Source organism: Dunckerocampus dactyliophorus, chromosome 6 (assembly GCF_027744805.1).
Source record: "Dunckerocampus dactyliophorus isolate RoL2022-P2 chromosome 6, RoL_Ddac_1.1, whole genome shotgun sequence".
NCBI lineage: Eukaryota > Metazoa > Chordata > Actinopteri > Syngnathiformes > Syngnathidae > Dunckerocampus > Dunckerocampus dactyliophorus.
In genome coordinates, this window is record NC_072824.1 from 12110184 (window position 1) to 12131035 (window position 20852).

At 39.4% G+C, this 20852-nt stretch overlaps 1 protein-coding gene across 2 annotated transcripts in view; it reads right to left on the reverse strand.

Annotated features, from left to right (window-relative positions):
• Positions 1-20852, reverse strand: part of LOC129182515 (phospholipid phosphatase-related protein type 5-like) — a 71309-nt gene that overhangs the window by 45368 nt on the left and 5089 nt on the right. For both annotated transcript variants that reach the window (XM_054778754.1, XM_054778755.1), the window contains exon 2: positions 15162-15269. In XM_054778754.1, the coding sequence (XP_054634729.1) occupies positions 15162-15269 (108 nt within the window). The remainder of the gene's footprint in view (positions 1-15161; positions 15270-20852) is intronic.

Consider the following 20852-nt stretch of genomic DNA (forward strand, 5'->3'; position numbering starts at 1 on the left):
CTATTTCCTAAAGTCTGAAACTATGAAGACCTATTCTAAATGAAGTCCCAGACTAAGCAAGGGATGTTAAAAGATGAAAAAACATGCACCACAGATATAATAAAATAAATACTTTTTTTCATCTAAGATTGGATAATTTTCTCTTGCTGCAACGATTTCCTTTGTCGATTAATCTGAAACTTGTTGTTTCGATTATTCGAGTAAGGTTAGGCCCTACGAAACAAATCAATATGAACCAAACACAAACAGTTAGTGGTCCGCAACATATAAGAAAAGAAGCAAAAATGTCGATCACCAAAGCTGATGTGTGTGACTAACTTGTTTTGCCTAAAACACAAAGATAACAGATCTGTTTTCATGGATGACTAAGGAAATTATAAAATATGGCTGAAATAAGAAAAAAAAAGAAAAAAAAAACATCCATCCACCCACGATTAATCAAATACCAAAATAGTTAATTGGATACTCGATTAATCGGTGATTCATTGATTCATTGTTGCAGCTCTAATTTTTTCCCTGGAAGAAAAGTCTGAAAATTACTGATTGTCATATTTGAGGTCTGGAGAAACCAGAAGATGGTGCCAAACGACTACTCCATAAGTGAGTCAGAGCTTTTCTTCCTGTCACTCACATACACCTGCAAAGATGCAGCCGCGACACAGAAACCTACTGGGAAAAAAAGTGTCTCAAAGGGTGTTAGCAGGTTAGCAAACAACAGAGGAAGAGTTATGATTCTAATTTTAAGATAATTCACACCAGACGCTGGAGCAGAAGTGACGCAACCGCTCCCCTGATTGCGGGATTCCGTGTCACTGTGTAAAATACAATTACAGCAATATTCTTCTTCATTGGGTTCTGTATGAAAGGCACAGGTGTCTAATTGCCCGATGTATTGTTACTGGATCTCTGTGACAGGTTAAACCCATTTCCATTTAAAGCAGTAAATCTCCAGCCTCACCATACACAGCATCCCTAATGGAACCCTTTAAGGTTGATTTATTTCATTGCTGTTTTTATGTTTGATAGTTGTTAGTGGTTAGCATGTTGGCTACACAGTCAGGAGATCTGGTTTCTGGTTTCAAATCTGTGTTGGGCATCTGTGTGGAGTTCGTGCGTGGGTTTTCTCCGGGTACTCCTGCTTCCTCCCACATTCCAAAAATATGCATGTTAGGTTAATCGGCGGCGCTACATTGTCCATAGGTATGAATGTGAGTGTGAATGATTATTTGGGTGTATGTGCCCTGCCACTGGCTGGCGACTAGTAAAGGTTATATCCCAGTCAGCTGGGATAGGCTCCAGCATACTCCTGCAACCCCAGTGAGGATAAGCAGTATAGAAAATGGATGGATGGATAGTGGTTACCTGCTTTTCATATTTGTGTGACATTTAAAAATGTTAAAAAATGAGATGAGAGAGGCACTCCTAAGACATGAATCCCATTTGCATTAAGGCTTCAACATTTTTGTGTTTGTTCTTATTTCTATATTATGTCTCCAGTGAAGTTAATCTTACTTAAAATTGCCTGTACAGTTCATAAATGTGTTATGATGGTGACAGTTTGACTTTGGTATGGAATGTATCAATTTTAATTCTAAAATTGTATCAAAGTAGAAGCGGAGGTCAAACAGTGTTGACCTGGAGACGCCACTCCACACATTTCCCGTAAGAGCAATACAAACAATTTTACTTTTGATTAAGAGAGGTGTATAATTGTGTCCATCCTGTTATAGTATTATCCAATTGAAGTTGAGACATGTTTACACCCTTGCATCTTCAGGTGTTCACTGAGGAGCACTAACTGATCTACAAATGAAAGACAACATGCATGATATTTCAATCAGCTCTAAACCTGACCTGCCTCTTTCTTCCCGGCTCATTTGAATGATAATGAAAACCGTCAGAGGGAGTAGTTTACACCAGTTATCTCTGCTTTTAGGCTAATTTGAGACTACTTTCTCCATAGGTGTGAATGGTTGTTTGTCTATACGTGCCCTAGGATGTACAACACCTCTCACCTGAAATCAGCTGTACGCTCCAGCTCACCTGTGACTCTGAGGATAAGAAAATGAACGAATGAATCGCTGATATTGTAGGTGGGAGGCAAATTACAGTCCCTATACCAATGCAAAAGGCACATAAAATCCTCATAGCTGCACATCTTGGAATCATCATGGTTAGCACGCCTCCCAGTGTCCCTAAGTTGTATTACAAGACAGTGCCCAAAGCAGGAAGAAAACATGCGCTGAGGGACGACAGACAGTAGACAGGGCAGAGAGGCGGAACCATAAAGAGGGCATTGGGAGCAATACAGTGCGGAAATGGAGGAAGATGAACAGTTGTAGGAAATACAATGCGGCAGAGCCAACCTGAAAACACTTAAGGAAGCAGCAAAGGCGAGGAAAAGAGGAGAGGATGTGAAAAAATATGAATGACAGTATGCTGCAGGGTGAAGTGGAGATGTAATATAAAAAAACCTGAAGTGCGAGGAAGAGGATCAAAGCATCTTCACCAGATGCCACCCTTCTTCTGCCCACCTTCCAACTCGTTCTGTGCCTGATCACTACATGTTGTTTATATTGAACTCAAAGCTCTTTCCATGACAGTTTCCATTCCTTTTCATCTCAGTCTCAATTATACATATGCCTTCTTTCAAAATGAACAAACTTCCTGGAAAAAAATGCAATCTTTTTTATCAAATGTATGCACAATAGCCATAATCAACATTTATATTGTTTTAGAATATCTCACATGATGCAAATGTTGATCAATGGAGAGCCATCAAACAACTGTCGTGCAGCAAAGAAATATGGAATAATACAGCGCAACTTGCTTAAATTCGTCCCGTTTATGTCGACGACCCGTCTGTATGTCCACCAACTCATTTAGTCCCGGTCCAACGTGTTGTTCTTATTTGCAGAAAGTGCCCACTCCAGTCGATGTCGACGTATGTGGTTGACCACTTTTGTTGACATAAAATTTGAGACCCATTCTATGAAAAACTGGTCAGTGTATGTCAGCCTGTGTTGTGCTATTGTCTTTGTATTCTTAACTTCCTCTGTCTCGTTACACAGCATTAAAACGTACAACGTTCGACGTACATTTGCATTACTTCCTCATGGAAAAATGTCTTCAGTTTTCAACTGACCTTTTGGATATTGTGAATAATGAAAACCACTGTAAAAAAAAAAGGGGTCTTCAAAAGAGGGGTCGTCTTATAGAGGGGTCAATACGGTACTTGACCTCATTCAGCGCATGCAGCTGGGATAATGAATTTATTCTCTGTAGCTCCAAAAGCAGTGAAAAGAGGATCCTGATTATATTAAATAAAATCAATTCTGTTTTGACACGAGTATAGATAATTAGGTCACAGTGGCACAGCCTACACAGCAATAAGGACCTACCTATTGTGATGTAGGGCCCCCTCCTCTAATATAAAGTGGTAACAGGTGGGAAGAAGGCATCTTACAAGTGTTTCCTCCAGACACCTGAGAAATCCCAGCACAGCATACAGTCAGGCAGGTGCTATTCATGGAAATAATGAGGGGATGAGTACTTACAGTACTGTGTCTTTGTGCCAGTGGTGAGGGTATTATACATTATTATCCATGTGAACGTGCATATTGAGGAGGGACGGAAGCCTGAATAGAATTTGTGTGAAGGTGTTTAATTAAATGAGCATAAAAATGAACTCCAGAGATCAATCACTGAGATATTTTAATACGTGTGTGCAGTTTCCACACAGCCATCTCATGTTCTAGAAATTGTCCTTTTGGGAGGTTAGACACCAACATTTTTCATTTGGCATAGTGTATGTGTGAGAAGGAGCTCTAATGGTGCCACTTAGCGAGTGTGTCTGGTGTTCACACATGGAGAAAGTGTGAGGTTAAATTTGGTTGGGGGTGTGTTGGCAAGAATAATGCTGTTTGGAACAAAAGATTTTTTTAGGGAGGGAGGAGCTAACAGACTGAACAAAAGTGTTGCCCGCAGGCAGACTATGCAGGGAGGCAGTGTCAAACCGGGAAGGGAATAAAGATGAAGAGTGAATGCAAAGGGAAAGGAAGATGTTTTGTTGTAAGGAGCTGTGCATTGATGCAGTTGGGATGCTATTTATAATTGGTGCAGTCGGTGCTGTGCTGGAATCACGAGAGTCATGAAGAAAGATGTTCAAGACAACACCCCTTCTGTCTGCATGCTGCGGACTCACCAGGTGCTGAACAGATGATGACCGTTAAAGCAAATAATAATAATAATAATAATAATAATAATAATAATAATAATAATAATAAAGCAGGACATGAAAGCTTTCTCTGTAACACTTTGACTTGACTTAAAACTGTTACATGGTGTTTCATTGTCCATCCGTTTATTTTCTATGCCGCTTATCCTCATTAGGGTCACGGGGTATGCTGGAGCCTATCCCAGCTGACTTTGGGCGAGAGGCGGGGTACACTCTGGACTGGTCGCCAGCCAATCGCAGGGCTCATATAGACAAACAACCATTCACACTCACATTCATATCTATGGACAATTTAGAGTCGCCAGTTAACCTAACATGCATGTTTTTGGAATGTGGGAGGAAATAACCCACACATGCACGGGGAGAACATGCAAACTCCACACAGAGAAGCCCAACGGAGATTCAAACCCAGGTCTTCCCGATCACCTGACTGTGTGGCCAACATGCTAACCACTAGACCACCGTGCGGCCCTGGTGTTGCATTGTTTTTGTGTTTAATAATATTAACAGTGGTTAACTTTATTTCACACTTGAGCTATATGAAGCACATCTATGGCTGGATTTACACTGCAGGTGTAAGATCAACTCCAATGAATCTTTTTTCACTGTTTATTTACATGTGTTTTTAAGTGACCCATCACTGTGTTTTCATTTGCTGAACACCTGAAACAATCTACATGCGCACATGTTGAAAATACTATACAACAGTCAACAACATGGCAAGCAACAAGTAAATAATAATAATGCAATATTAAATGTCTGCAGTTGATTTCCTTATTTAATGGTCTATTCAATGCTTTCACTATAGTTTGGATTTACCACAGGTGTACTTTCAAAAATGGACAGTACACACTACATTTTTTGTGTCGTTTGTGTAGACGTGTGTCTTTGATCATGGTATTTCAATGCTGTGAAACTCAGACTGACAAGATAGTTCCAGTCCGCCCATTTACAGTTTAGTGCCATTCACACATACCCTATTTATATTCTAATCTGAGAGTATCCAATTTCATGTGTTTTTTTTGTTTTTTTTTCATTAACACTGCCTTGAACCATATCTGAACATGGAAAAAATAATCAGAATTGTGTCAGTTGAACCATGTAGTGCAGAGGGTGTCAATGTGGCACAGTGATTCGCCCCTCAGAGAATATAATACATTATTATACATAGTACAGTAATACTACTGGGGCCACACCCTACTTTTACTTTTTACTATTTTTGGAGCATATTTTGTGTAGTTTTCTACTCACTCGGGACTTGGTTCATACAGTGAGAGAGTGAACAAACAAATCGATTTTCTCAGCAGGTTTGAAAAAGGTGTTTTTCTTTATTTTTCAAGCTCAATCCCCACCTCACATTTTAAAATCCCCTGGCCTATGTCATCTTTTTAAACGTTAACACACACAAAGAATACTTTTTGTGTATAATTCCAAATGCATATCAATGTTATGTACAAAAGTGGTTTTATGAAGGCAACAGTTTGAACCCGGGACTAATTAGGATTTCCATTATTTCCTGTCATTTTTTTAGTGCCCACTTTTTCATTCCAAATACAGTGGAAGCTTGGTTAGCATCATTAATCCGTTCCAGAAGGTCCGACTCCAACCGAAATGTACGCCAACTGAATATATTTTTCCCATAAGGAATAATCAAAATCCAATTAATCAGTTCTAGAAAGTAAAAAATGGTAAAGAGTTTTACGATGACAGGTTTACATGCAGGAAACATTTTGAAAATTCATATAAATACATATAAATGATAAATGAAGGGGATAACGTAACCTTTAAGGTTACTTTTACCTTCACTGAAGACACGATAGTTGCCAAAGACACGATATGGCAGTAAGAGCAACATGGACACCACCTTTCTGTTTTGCCATGAGTTGTTTTCTTGTATCCTGTAGTTTCTCACCGCAAGTCTCTTCTTTTGCTTTGATCACGTTTGCAAAATAACCCAAAATGGATCCACAGAAAGTTGCAATTACCAGCATTTTGATGAAGGTGAGAAACGGATGACCTGTCATAACGTAGAACGCACTGCGGTACACATAGCGCACAGTGATACCATGGGAGAGAAAGTAACGCACAGCGATTGTGAGGTCAGATTATTTTCGACGAGGCATTTTTGTGATTAAATTGTATTACTCTTTTGAACGCATACTATTTGGAGCAGCCAAACTCTACTTAAGTGGTCCCACCAACTAACAGCAACTATGTTCCTCATCACCGAAATCCGACCAGAACTCTGCTCACGGGACGAAGTGGATGGGGACGTCATACAACTTCATGTCCAAAAATCCGAGCGACCCCTTTAAGAACGCAGTTGGACTCATTCAGTGAATTAATAACATGACGAGACGAGTACGTTACTGGAAAATGTATGCAAACCGAGACAAAATTTTGGTATAAATTTTAATAACCGAAAAAACACGCTAACCAAGGCGTACACTAACTGAGGTTCCACTGTAGTGTCTGTCAGATATTACAATGACTATGCAGTCACCCGTCGCTACATCGCAATTCGAACATCGCTCCCTCACTCTATTGCATTTTTTGGAAAATTAATTAATACAAGTAAATGACCACTGTTTCATAGTTGACCTTGGACTATTATTAGTAAAAAAAAATATTGAAAAACAAGTTATATGCAGTGTCCTGGCCACTAGGCGTCAGTAATATTACATGACATGAGATTAGATTATTTTCACACTGCATGTACAGGAGTCAGCCATGGCATGTTCGACATGACATGGTTCTCCCAGTTCTCCTCCCATTCCGTGTGGAAGTGGTAAGGTTTTGTCTTATTACTTTGTCCTTCTCCACTCCGTTTGAAACACTTTAAGTTTAGCGTAAGTAAATTCAACAGGCTAACTAGTTAGCTCGGTAGCTTGCGATGCTAGCAGCGGCCGTCTCTTGTGTCCCTGCAGTCATCCCGTAGCCTGCGCATTACAGTTGAGCAATGTGCTGTAAACAAAGAATAATAAGAGTGTTAAGGTGACTATAGGGGTGTTATTTAATGTCAGCAGGGCTCTAATAATGGTAAAAATCACATTTGGAAAGTTATAGATAGGTTTTCTATGCTCTAACTACAAAAATATTAAATTTATTAATAATGAATCCTACTTGCAGAAATTCAATTATCGTGGTCGGGTCTGGAACCAATTAACCGTGATAAATGAGGGGCGACTGTATAGGGTTTTAATGATATTAGACAATATTTCTACTTTTTGGGAGTGGTAAAGCAAATGCTGGATGTCGCATTCAATTCTGGACAAATGAGCAAATGGAAAGAAAATGATGACGCACAGAAGATGTAAAGGATAAAGTAGACACTTGGAAAGTTTGAGCACAAGAGAGAATGTGCTAGCTCGGATAGATAATGACAAACCGGCCTTGAGCCGCGATAAGGAAGGTAGCCATCATCGCATTCATGCTGGATGAGGAAAATGGCCGATGAAATAAAGAGCCTCAGACAGTAGATTGTAAATAGAAAAATTCACAGCAAGAAGCTAGTAAAAAGTAACAGTGAGTCTGCAACATCACTGCAATATAGGAAAAGGAATTACAAAAGAAAGAGAGATGGTAATGTAACAACAAAGAAGTGAGCGCCTCATGTTGCTATGTTACAGCCAGCTCCTTCAAGACAAACACAACAGAGGTAGGGGTTGCCTCCATATAAATCTGCATACTCTCATTCAGGCGTCAATAACATGGTAGCAGAATGTGTGCGGACTCTTGTGCACACACCCAAAAGGTGCTCATGTCACCCTCTTGTATGTATAATGGCAGCAAGGTTTACCGTAGAGGACAAGGTCTGCTGACCTGCGACAAACAATGAAAATAAACTGCAGAGAGAGGTGGAATATAATGGAATATAAGAACATAATGCATGTTTTGCCATGGCAGACTATTGAGTGGAGTGAGGAGGCAAAGAGGGGTGATAATGGAGAGCTCCAGAAGGTAAAATATACATTACTCAAGGCAATGAGTTCTGGAGAGCAGTGACACTTGATGGATCTTGGATCTGCCGAGTAAGAGCGACGGGGGAGAGGTTGAGAGGCTGTCAAAGAGAATAATGGGCGGTGCACCAAGAGTTATAATAAAAAAATAGAAAGCTCAAAACATCCTTTTATCTCCAAAGGATGCTGAGAATGAGCCAATGCAAGAGAACAAGGGGAGAAATAAAAGCAAGCTTAATACGCTGAGTGAACCTGCAGGGATTGCGGGATATTGTGTGATGGAGCGTGTGTCCTGTTGCACAATAAGAGTATTAATGTGTTGGATGCTACACTAAGAAGACACGCAGCATGGTTGCAGGAGGATGTCTGGAAAAAGTACAATACAAAGAGGTGGGATTTCATACAGTATGTCATAAAACAACAAAATATACTGTAGTACGCTGATTGGTTAAATAACTTTTTGCACCAAATGTCCTCCTTGCAGGCATCTCAGGTCTCTTCCTCCAATGTAAGCTACAGTCACTATCCAAAACCTGAACTTTGGACTTATCCTGTCAGATTTCCATTCGACTCTTAAACATTAAAGCTTAAATAATTGACATTGTTGGGCAGAAAGATGAGAACAAAGCTCATTCAGCTCATTGTTGCAGTGCGGCTCAGAGGACCTGCAGGCCCGGAATGCATCTCAGTGGCACAGGCTAATTTGGTTTCGTTCTTAATTAGGTCAATTAATTAGGGAATGAAGCTGAGACCACGAGCGCTCCATTGGGTCCTTTAAGGATTACACAGAGAGGGAAGGAAGGAAGTCGTGGGAAGAGTTAAGGAACATATTATTTAACAATGGGTTTTCCTCTGAAAAAAGGGTAATAAAACTGTTTTTTTTCATAAATACAATGAAATTGTCATACTTTCCAGATCAGTGAATTTATTTTTATTTTTTTTTTCATTATCATCATGTAATCATTTTCATTATATGTGGTTTGTGCTTTATTTGTTCATAGAAAACACATTATTGTCATGATCTGTGTTGCCTTTCTTTGTATTGCATGCTGCCCTGCAGAGGCGGAGCTGGCGGCACACACCTGCAGCCAATTACGTCTTCACCCTCTTGAGCTGGTGAAAGGCAGCTATCCAGCGCCAGATTGGTCCTTCGTTCCTCACCTGCAACCTGTGCCAACCTGCCTCCTATATACTTTGTGCTTTGGCTCTCGTGTAGATATTCCTGCGTAGTAGTGAGTATTGTTTTCCTGCTTAGCTCTTTCAGCAGCGATCCTGTTCCGTGGGCAACAGCTATTGTTAATACCTGCTTGGTTTTCAGTGTTTTCAGTTCACCACTAGTGTGTGTGTGTGTGTGTGTGTGTTTTTTTTTTTTTTTTTTCCTGCAGCATGTTTGACTCGCAGCGATTTTTTTGTTATTCCTTTTTCTGTGGCTTAGCCCTGTCTTTTTGTTCCTGGACCGTAACCTTTTTGTACCACCTGTGTTTGCCCTTTTCCTCCTGGGAGGTCACTTTTGGTATGAAACCTTTTTTTATCTCAGCTGTTGTGTTTCCTCTCTGCATCTTGGGGTCCAATATCTTTACCACACCAGCGTGTGACAATTATTTCTTTATAGAACACATACAGAATGATGAATAGCTCGGTGTCTGTCTTCTTTCTTCCATCTAATAAGCACTGTGCGCCAAGCGCCGATGAGGCGTTGAAGCACACTGCGTATTTCTGACTGTTCTGTGTGCATTTTTTTTTTAAGGCTGCACAATAAGGTATCATAACGCCAAAGAAAGTTGCAAGTGCCAGCAGTTTGATAAAGAATCGAAGAAACACTATTGAATTCAAGAAACAACTCATAGGAGGTGGTGGGGGGGGACCCGGACCCGGACCCGCACCCGGGCTTGTGTGTTTGATGATTGTACCTGCTCTGCTCTTTCGTCCCCGCCCCTCCTCCCTCCGCTTATCACTATCTTCACCAACAAGTCTTCAATAAAGGTAAAATGATCAATTCCATTAATCATTTATAAGAATTTTGCATTGTTTCCTGGCTGTAAAAACTATAATTATTCTCTATAAAATAAGTGTCTTTGTTCATAGTTCTGGGTGTCTCGAACATATTCATTGGATTTCCATTATTTCCTATGGAAAACCTGTTTTTTTTTTTTTTTTTTTAATGCTTTTTACTGGTTCCATATACATATTCACGGGCTGCATCTCTCCAGTGGTAACTGTGATGAATGATAATTAGTATGACTGCATACAATTAAAGCTGGAAAGTTTAGTTAGTTAAGTAAAGGTCAGCAATCAAAGCAATACATTCAGCACATAATGTCTGTCTTTAAACATGATGCTTGTCTGGGGAAGCCGCAATATTAACTCTGAACTTCCTCAGACACTCTCTCACCATCCTCACTAGAATCAGAATGTCAAATATCCATAACAACTAGGCCAACTGTGGTTTTGTTATCTTATAAAAAGAAAAATTACATGCCCTGTTCTGGAACAAAGACGGAACGGAGCATCAGTTACCATGGCAATGCATTTTGGTGAAAATTCAACCACTTTCATGGTGCCCAAGATTCCCTGCTATCATAATACAGTACAAGACCCTGGTGTGGTTTCACCCATTAGGAGGGACCTGCAACATTGGTCCACCTACAAATTATTCCCCAAAAGTCCTCCAATTTTCAGGAAAAACGGGTAAAATTCACGTTGCGGAAGAATCGGGGGGGGGGGGACCTTGGATATACAGTCATCCCTTGTTTATTGGGGTTAATTGGTGAATTGGTTTCAATATTAATAATCGGAATATTTTTGTAGTTATGGCATAGAAAACCTGTTTATGATCTTCTAAATGCGGTTTTTAACATCATTAGAGCCCTTTACACATATGTATCACCTATATAGTAGACATACAGTCTACTAGAGTCTTGCTACATCGCGGTCCAAATATCGCTCCCTCACTCTATTGCGGTGTTTCAAAAATTAATTAATTAATAAATGATTGCTGTTTCATGCTCAAAAAATTACAATAATTATAACAATAACAATATTACAATATTATAATACAAATACAACTTATATGTAGTATTCTGGTCTAGTCATCAGTAATGACACAAGACACAACATCACCTTCACACAGTACTGTATATAGTCAGCCATGGCATACCCGGCATGAAAGAGTGAAAAGAAGTTCTCCTATTCTGTGTGGAAGTGGTAAGTTTTGGCTTCTTACTTCGTCTTTCTTCCCCACTCCGTTTGAAACCCTTAAGTTTAGAATGAATAAATTGAAGGCTAACTACGGCTGTCTCTTGTGTCCCTGTGAGTGATTCCATAGTCTTTGCATTAGCAATGTGGTGTAAACAAAGAATAATAGGAGTGTAAAGGTACGATAGGGGTGTTATTTCATGTCTATATGGCACTAATAATGGTTAAAAAAAATACGTATTTAGAAAGTCATAAACAGGTTTTCTATGCTCTAACTAACAAAAATATTTAATTTACTGTATGAATACTGAATGCTGCTTCGCAGAAATTCATTGGCAAAACACATGCAGAAATCGAGCGGAGACAAAAAATACAGGCCCCTAACACTGTCACAGAACTTGTCTGGCGGTGGATCTGGCTTTAGTAGTGACGCCATCACAAAAGATTGAGGTGACGTGGGTGATGTAGGTGACGTAGACGCAAATGCAGTTGACAATGGATGCTGAAGCAACAAGCTAGTGGTTAGCGTTGCTGAGCCACGTGGCGCGACACCAGAGCCTGACACCGGAAGCAGTTGGGTGACTCAGAACCCGACCGTGATTCTTCTGACGAGTGGCTGCCGTCTGGATCGGTCAGCAGCAAGGATTCATCCCCACATCCAGCAGACCCCACCGTCACCCTGCTTGAATTTGCTTCTCTGCAGAAAAAGTCGTTTTCTCTGTTTATTTTTCAAAATCAGGTGTTTTTGCTGAAACTACCCTATGTTCTACTGCCAATATCTAGTGACCCCAAAAGGCTAGAAACAGACGTTTTTCTGATGAAAGAAGAAAGTCTAAAGTTTCTTTAGATGGTTTCAATGTTTATGTAGTCCTGAAACTCAATATTCTGTGGGTCTTGAAAGTTCAGCAAAAATGGCCAAAAACTCTGGCAGTATGGAGCTCTCTGCTCTGAACATGGCTGGCAGTCAATGGGTTAAAACTAGTAACTACTGTGAATTCTTAATGGGACAGCTGACATTGATTGAAATGTAAAGTTGTGCCCGATTTATACTATTACAAATGATAACAAAATGCCTCCCAGCGCCCATTTGTGTACATAGTTTTGCATTTCATTGAATATAATATTTTGTATACAGTTATTGAATAGTGTGGCTGTAACTTGTATATGGAGTTACTTTGTGCAATATAATACAGTGGTTATTGGTTATTGAAAATTGTAAATCTACAAGAATAAAGTCGTAATATTACGTTTCCTATGCGTCAGAGGTTAGCTAAACTAAGCTAACCCTGATAACTTCCATTCAGGTGCCTTAGGGCCCTGTCACACCTTGACGATTTAGGCAGCGCATGCCTGACGTGTTCATTTTGATGGCATACGTTGAAATGCCAACAGGTTTTTTTTCAATTTTGGGCGTATATATAGCGTATTCATAACGAGGTCGACATAAACATGACATATTAGTAACTTATATAGAACGTTTCTCTAACTTATAGACAACTTATATCAACAAATGCGTAGCGTGTTGCCGGTGTTCACAATTTATGCCCAACGGCCAAGGTCTGTCACACCTTGACGATATAGCCAGCTTATGCCAGCGTATGAAAAATTTGGCCAATACGCTGGCGTACGTCAAATAAGTTATGGGTAAGTTTTGTATACTGTATGTTAACAGCACGTGGAAGCACGCCGGCATACGTCGTAGTACGTCTAAGTCATCCAAAAATTTGCACAAAACCTTTCGACATATGTCAACGTATGATTCATACGTCCCGCATCCGCGGGCAATAAGTTATGCGATCGTTGACGCCCGTTCACTCACGTTATTTGTAAGTTACACACAAGTCGTAATACGTCAACATTTTGTCATTGCATTTAGTAATGACAAAGACAAAACAGGAAAAGTGACGCCAAAATGGAAAAAACAAAGACAATAAAGAAATCATTCCTTTGTCTTTGTCATTACTAAATGCAATGACAAAACACAAGTGGAAAAGACAAATACAAAACAGCAAAAATGGCGAATTGGAAAAAACAAAGACAATACAGAAAAAAACAATGAGAAAATGGAAAAAGAATATGACTACATTTGTATATTTTTTTTTAATTATTGCTTCTCTTTGTATTTCCACACGTATTCCCTTCTAATTTTGGCACTCCTGTGATTCCATACTTGACCAGTACTGACATCAAACCTAACACTATCTTGGACAGTAACATGCTCTATCTCTCCATTCTTTTTGAATGTAAATACTCCTATGCACTTTATGTTGACGTGATCAATAATGCTTGATTAAAACGTGCATTGTTTCTCTCAGACAAAGCGCAAAAAAATAAAAAATGTTAGTTCCATTTCCAGTGTCACAATGCCCTCTACTGGTCAAGCTAAGATAGTTTTGTCTCAAGGCATGTTGACATGACTTGTGCATAACTTACAAATAACGTGTGTGAACGGGTGTCAATGATGGCATAACCTATTGCCCGTGGATGCGGGACATATGAATCATACGTTGACATACGTCGAAAAGTTTTATGCAGGCACAAAATTTTTGGACGACTTAGACGTATGCCGGCGTGCTTCCGCGTGCTGTTAACATATGCAAAACTTGCCCATAACTTATTAGATGTACGCCAACGTATTGGCCAAATTTTTCATACGTTGGTGTAAGCTGGCTAAATCGTCAAGGTGTGACAGGGCCTTTAAGAGAGGAGTTTCCAAGTTTTTTCACCTCTATTTTGACATGTTTGGTTTGGGAGGAGGTGGGATTCCAGCGGTCCGCTGGGGAAATACTTCCCCACACAAATGTTCCTTCTCCTCACGATGACAACCTTTCATTCACAATATGTCACTTTTCCGTGTTTAACAGTAAATTCCATTTTTATTGGGCAATTCTTGGATTTCGTCCGCGATTTCGTTAACGTGGAAATCATAGGGCCCTATTACTGTGACATAGCGTACTGATGAAAGTGGTAGCTGTGTTAATTCTTCATGTGAAGACACCCACCTCCCAGACACTAATCGTACCCCTGCATGTTTGTTACCACATCATGTTCATTTAGCATTTTTAAAAAAGTTTTAACATACACTGGTTAACCTTGCCTCCTAATGGACCCACTTATTTATAAATGTACCAGAAATGTACAAGTATTAATGTTCAAATAATGTATGCAACTGATGCAACAGAGTCAATCTAACGTAATTTTGCAACTGCCATCCTCTGATCATTTCCAGAAAAGCTAATTTAATCAAATCCATCACGTTATGGGAGTCAGTGGACTGAATAAAAGCCTGCTAATTCTGTCACTTTCCCAGCTGATGCTCATTGTTGTTTTTAATCCGCCCTAAGAAGCATGTGAAACCACGGAAAAAAGAAATGTGCAACAGAGTGGGAGAAATAGAAGACAAAAATGAAGTGAACATTCATATGCAAATGATTCACTTGTCCATCAGACTCTTTCCTTTATTCATATCAGTACATTTGTTCTTATTTTTGATGTAGACTACAACTATCCTCATCATTTCAATAGTGCACTATGATCTTACATAACCACACAGGAGCATCGCTTCCCACCACGTGCATATCTAATTAGGACCAGCTGGTCTGCTCTTGCAACTTATGAGGAACTGAAGTGAAGAAGACAGGTGCAAACAGTTTTGTACCACTGAATGCGACGTAGAACTTAAACATTGGTGACTGAATGAGGCCCCATTTGAAAATGCATGTTATGTTAAAATTGAGCCACATCATTCGGTGTCAAACATCCACACTCACCTCAACGAGGAGAAAGCAGGGCACAATGTAGGTGCTGGTCTTCTGCTGGCCTCTGTCCTCAAGAAGTTTCATCTCCCGCCTCTGGGCCGTCAGCCGTGTGTCAATCATCTGGAAAGGGTCATTGGTAAGCTTCAGTTCATTTGGTTTGTTCGGTGTGAGTGCTCAAAAGGGTACTTGAGGATGCAGAATGAGGGAATACTTCAAGTTCTGCAGAAGGATAACAAACCAAAAACACTACAACATACACTACTCACAAATATTTGGGGCTGTCCAGCTTATTTGGGGAATATTCCGAAATTACAGGATGAACCTAAAATGCATCTTTACAGGTAAACTTAGGGTGTTGTCCACCAGAAGACCACCAGCTAGCATATGGTACCAATAGTGGTTTATTAGAACAGATTGAACATATACATGTGACACAATTTGTCACAATTCGTTGTGATTGATACGTTCACGACTTTCACTCACAGCTGTCTCATATTCATCTCCGTAGTGCGTGCACATGCACAAAAGCAGTCTCAGAGAAGCGACTGACAATTTGGAGTCAATGTGTGGCTATACCAGGGGTGTCAAAGTCAATTGCACAATGCCGACTCGCAAGCCAAAGGTCGCAAGCCAAACAGAACAACAAACACAGAACGCAAGACGAATGAAACCAAAACTGGTTGCTGTTGGCACACATCAGAAAAGTGCGCATAGAATAGGAACAACATGGCTTGAAAGACAACTTGCCAAAACTCTCAGCAGCCTCATTTCTTGCATTAAAATCTACTGCCGGGATATAAAATGAAGCTGTTGTAACAGCCTGACCTGTTTTAAATGATACTCTGTTGGGTGTTGTTGAGTCATATGTAAGAAGCTGCTGACACAAGTTGCATTTCACTTTCTGGAGTCATCTTTAACCTTTTCAGAATACTTCCACACTTTGGATGACTTGCATGCATGCATGGTAAGTATAGGTCTTTTGTTGAACACACACATCATTCTTAATTATTTATTAACACAAATTAGGCTGTTTTTGAATCAAAATAGGCTATTTATAACAAAAACAAAGACATTCTTTGTGAAAAAATGTGCGCTCAGCAGCAGTCGTGGGCAACCCCCATGTAGTCAGAATGGTACAATCTTAATCACGTAACATTTTTATATGATTAGACCGCAAGATTGATAGTCAGATCAGACTCCTCCAAATTGAACAGTCAACTATTCTAAGACAGTGGTCCCCAACCCTCGGGCCGTGGGTCATTTGGTACCGGGCCGCACAGAAAGAAAAATAATTTCCATTATTTCATTTTTTTGGGGGATGTTTTATTTTGAAAAGTGTCCGGATTCTCTCTGTTAGATCCGTCTCGCTTGACCTACTATATGTCCATTGTGCGTGTGCTAACTTTATCTCATGCCGCACAGATAGACTACTACTGTATTTTTACAATTTTTCTTTCACCTCATATTTGGTGTCAAATGCTGATACTATGTTGGAATGCATAAAGGTAAGTTTTGATGACTTATTGAGTGCTAATGTGCACATCACTCCACACTCTGTACTGTTCCTTAGTATTACCATATCTAACGTATTGTGTGGAGATATGGGGAAATAATTACAAAAGCAATCTTCACTCACTCACTGTACTGCAAAAAAGATCTGTGAGGATAATTCATAATGCCAAGTATAGAGAACATACAAACCCTTTATTTTTAAAATCACAGATATTAAAATTCGCAGATTTAGTACACTTTCAAACCGCTAGAATAATGTATAAAGTTAATAATTAACTCGTTACCCAAAAATCTAATTAAGTATTTCTCAATCAGAGAGGAGAAATATGATCTTAGAGGAAAATTAAACCTAAAACATTTATATGCGAGAACAATGCTGAAAACCCACAGCATTTCCGTGTGTGGAATTAAATTATGGAACGGATTGAGTAAAGAACTCAAACAATGTACAGAGATGAGCAAATTCAAAAAACAATACAAGCAGTTGATGTTTGCTAAATACAAGGCAGAAGAGTCCTGATTGTTCTGTCAGGTTTGTTATTTTATTTTATTTTATTTTATTTTATTTTATTTTATTTTATTTTATTTTATTTATTTATTTATTTATTTTTTATTTAATTAAATTTAATTTTTTATTTATTTATTTTTTTTTTTTTTTTTTTATAATTTTCTTTGTTGTGTTTAAAAAAAAAAAAAAAAAGGAAAGGAAAAAAAAAGAAAGGAAAAAAAAAAAAAAAGCTTTGTTCTTATTTATTTATTTAGTATTGTCATCATTATTATCACTATTATGAATGTTCTCTCTTTTTTTGGGGGGAGGGCTATCTCACCGTTATCTATTATGTGTTATCCTGACTATCACTGAAAACATGACATGGAATCCAGGAAGTGAACTACATGTACTGTACTAGATGTAGAATGGATGGGGGGTAGGATTAAATAAGCTTTGCTTCTTCCTACTCCTTTTGGACATGTGGAACTGTCAAAGAATGATTCACGAGATGTATTCCATTGTAACCTTCATGTTCAAATAAACTAAACCAAACCAAACCAAAACCAAACCATTTGGCTCAAGTTAATTCATGCTAGCGCACTGCCTTTTACCACACACGTCAAACAGCGATGTAATAATCTCTCTGGAAAAACTTGTCTGGAACTTGAACTGGTGGATGGTGGGTCGGCATTCATTTTGTGCTTTTAATTTGATGTTATTCATGTCTTAGTTTTACACAATACATAATAAATGTGATAATTTAGATCGCTATAATGTACAACCCCCCTCCCCCCCCCCCCCCCCCCTTGGAGATTTGTGGGAACACAAGTCGTGGGTCAAAAAAGGTTGGGGGCCACTGCTCTAAGACACCCTTCTAAACAGTCGTCTTCATCAAACTGTTCGCATTTTGACACCATGAGACCAACAATTGCTTCAAACAGGGTGTTCTCAGGGGGAAATGGCCACTGAGCTTAGAGTGTCACAGAGTTTCATCAGCAGTTTGTGACAGAGATACAGCGACTGGAAGGAAAAGTCACAGAAAGGCAAACTGTATGCGTTTAGGTGAAAAATTCACCTCTTGTGAAATTTGTCAATTTTATCATTCAGCTCCTTGTTACAGAACAGCAAGTTGTGCAAAAAGTCCTGCAACATTGAAGTTGGACATTTGCTTTCAAAGTTTAGAGAAGGTCACATAAAGTTCACCTGTAAAGGTTATAGTGCATTTTAGGTTCATTCTGAAATCACACACAAAAGACAAATATCCCACATTTTCTTGTGAGTAGTATAAATGTAGCTTGTTTTATTTTGTATATTATTTAATTACCGTAATTTCCGGTGTATATGCCACTACTTTTTTCTCACGCTTTGAATTCTGTGGCTTGTACAGTGATGCGGCTAACTTATGGCTAAAACTACAGTTCTCATGATGCTTAGAGTGCAGCTTCAGGAAGTAGTGAAGTGGACGGTAATATCACATTTTTAGTCTTATACTGTACATGGTGGCCTAGTGGTTGGCATGTTGGCCACACAGTCAGGAGATCTGGGTTCGTAACTCCCGGGCATCTCCGTGTGGCGTTTGCATGTCTTCCCTGTGCGCGGGTTTTCTCCGGGTACTCCAGCTTCTTCCCACATTCCAAAAACATGCATGTTTGGTTAATTGAAGACTCTAAAACGTCCATAGTTATGAATGTGAGTGTGAATGTTTTTTGTCTATATGTGCTTTGCAATTGTCTGGTGACCAGTACAGGGTGTACCCCGCCTCTTGCCTAAAGTCATCTGGGATAGGCTCCAGCACACCCCCTAGTGAGGATAAAAAAGTCTTATACAGCAATCCTTACAGTCAGTAAGTTGGATCAAGTGTAGAATGACTAGAGCTTCTGTTTGGACAGCTCGGACTCCAACTGTCACTACTGTAACATTTTGATTTAGCGTAGGTTGATTGGTCATGACTGGAAGGTGGGGCACATGGACGACGTTGTGTAAAAGCGACCGTTGTTGTGATACACTGTCTCACATGTTGGGTTGAATAAACGGAGTTAGCACGTCCACTCCTTTTTGACTTGTCAAAGAGTGACTTTAGACGCATTGATGAAGAGGACGACAACTCAAGGCCAAGCCTCAGGACTAATTTGCGTCGAGGCAAAAGACACCGAGAGCGACCACAACAGGGAGAGAGACTGACAACGTGTGTGACGAAGGAATTATGAGGCTGTTTAATTGTGCAGAAAAAGACGACTTTAGTGTTTTTAGTTCTCAAGAGGAGGATGAAGACTTTATAATAGAGTAAAGAATAAAGTCATAAATTCACGAGAATATCAACTTTATTCTCGTGAATTTACAACTTTATTCTCAAAATATCAGATTTTTTTTTCTAAGTGTGGCCCTAATGCTCCGTCGTAACAGGCATTGCCTGAAGCAGCTATGAAAAGGGGGGACATAAGTGACCTTTGGCCTTGAACATGTGGAGAGGGCGGGTAACAATGGCGGAAGTGAGAAGGGCTAGACATGCTAATCTGTTTGTGCACCACTGCTCTGTTTCGCTGCCACATTATAAATAAAACTTGCAGTTTCCTTCCTTCCTAAAGAGCTATGCTCTATTTTCCCTGGAACACGTATGACACGATGACACGTAATATTACAACGTTATTCTTGTAATATTACAACTTCTTTTCTGATAAATTTACGACTTTATTCTTGTAATATTATGGCTTTTTTTCTAGTAAAATTACAACTTTATTCTCATAATATCATGACTTTTTTCTTGTAATATTACACCATTTTTTTCTCGTAAATTTACGTCTTTATTCGCGTAAATTTATGACTTTATTCTCACCAGCTCCGATTTTTTTTCAGTGTTTGATGCCACCTGTTGGTTTTCATGTATTCATCTCTCAACCCTAAATATAACATACTTCAAATTACTTATTACTTATATCCAGATGAAATAGGGTATTTGAAAGTTGTCACTGTGATACAGTGCAGCGCCACACGTTGCAAACAACGACCCTTTTTAAAGGCAGAATTTTTGCTTCATTTAGTGGCCATTGTATTGTCCAAGTTTACCTTTTGAAGCATCTGCTGAGTGGATTTGTATGTAGACCCACTCCGACAGCACTGTGCAGTACATGCACATGCAGTGATTCCAAACCAAGAGAAAATCCCTCTTCATGCCACACAAAACACACACCCAGTTAGGTACAGTAGGTAGGGTAGACAATGAAAAGAATATTTCAGGACAAAGTGAGGTAGAAGGAGGATAAGAAGAGTCAAAGCACAGAAGTGATGATCAAAAACAAAAGCCTGATCGAAAAAGATAAGAGAGGGACAAAGTCATGATGCAGACATTCACAGAGCCATCAGAAGAAGACAGGGTGAAAGCCAGCAGACTCAGCAGTCAAAAATAATAATAGGGAGCTAAAAGTTGAGAGGGAAACTACTCCAGTTCCGAAAGAAAGCCAATGTGGAACAGAAGAATGGAGAGGCGGTAACAAAGTGAAGGCCATCTTTGGGGAAAAAAAAGCTTTTAAAAAGTGATTCCACTTTAAGTTCCAATGTGATCAGATACCACAACACCCGTATCGCTAACATCACAGAACTGTAAAATCATTTTTTTATCAAAAGCCCGGAAGCGACAATTTTTATTTTAGTATTCTGTTATTTTATGTAGTTGAACACCAGATGGTTCCGGTCTCACATATTGC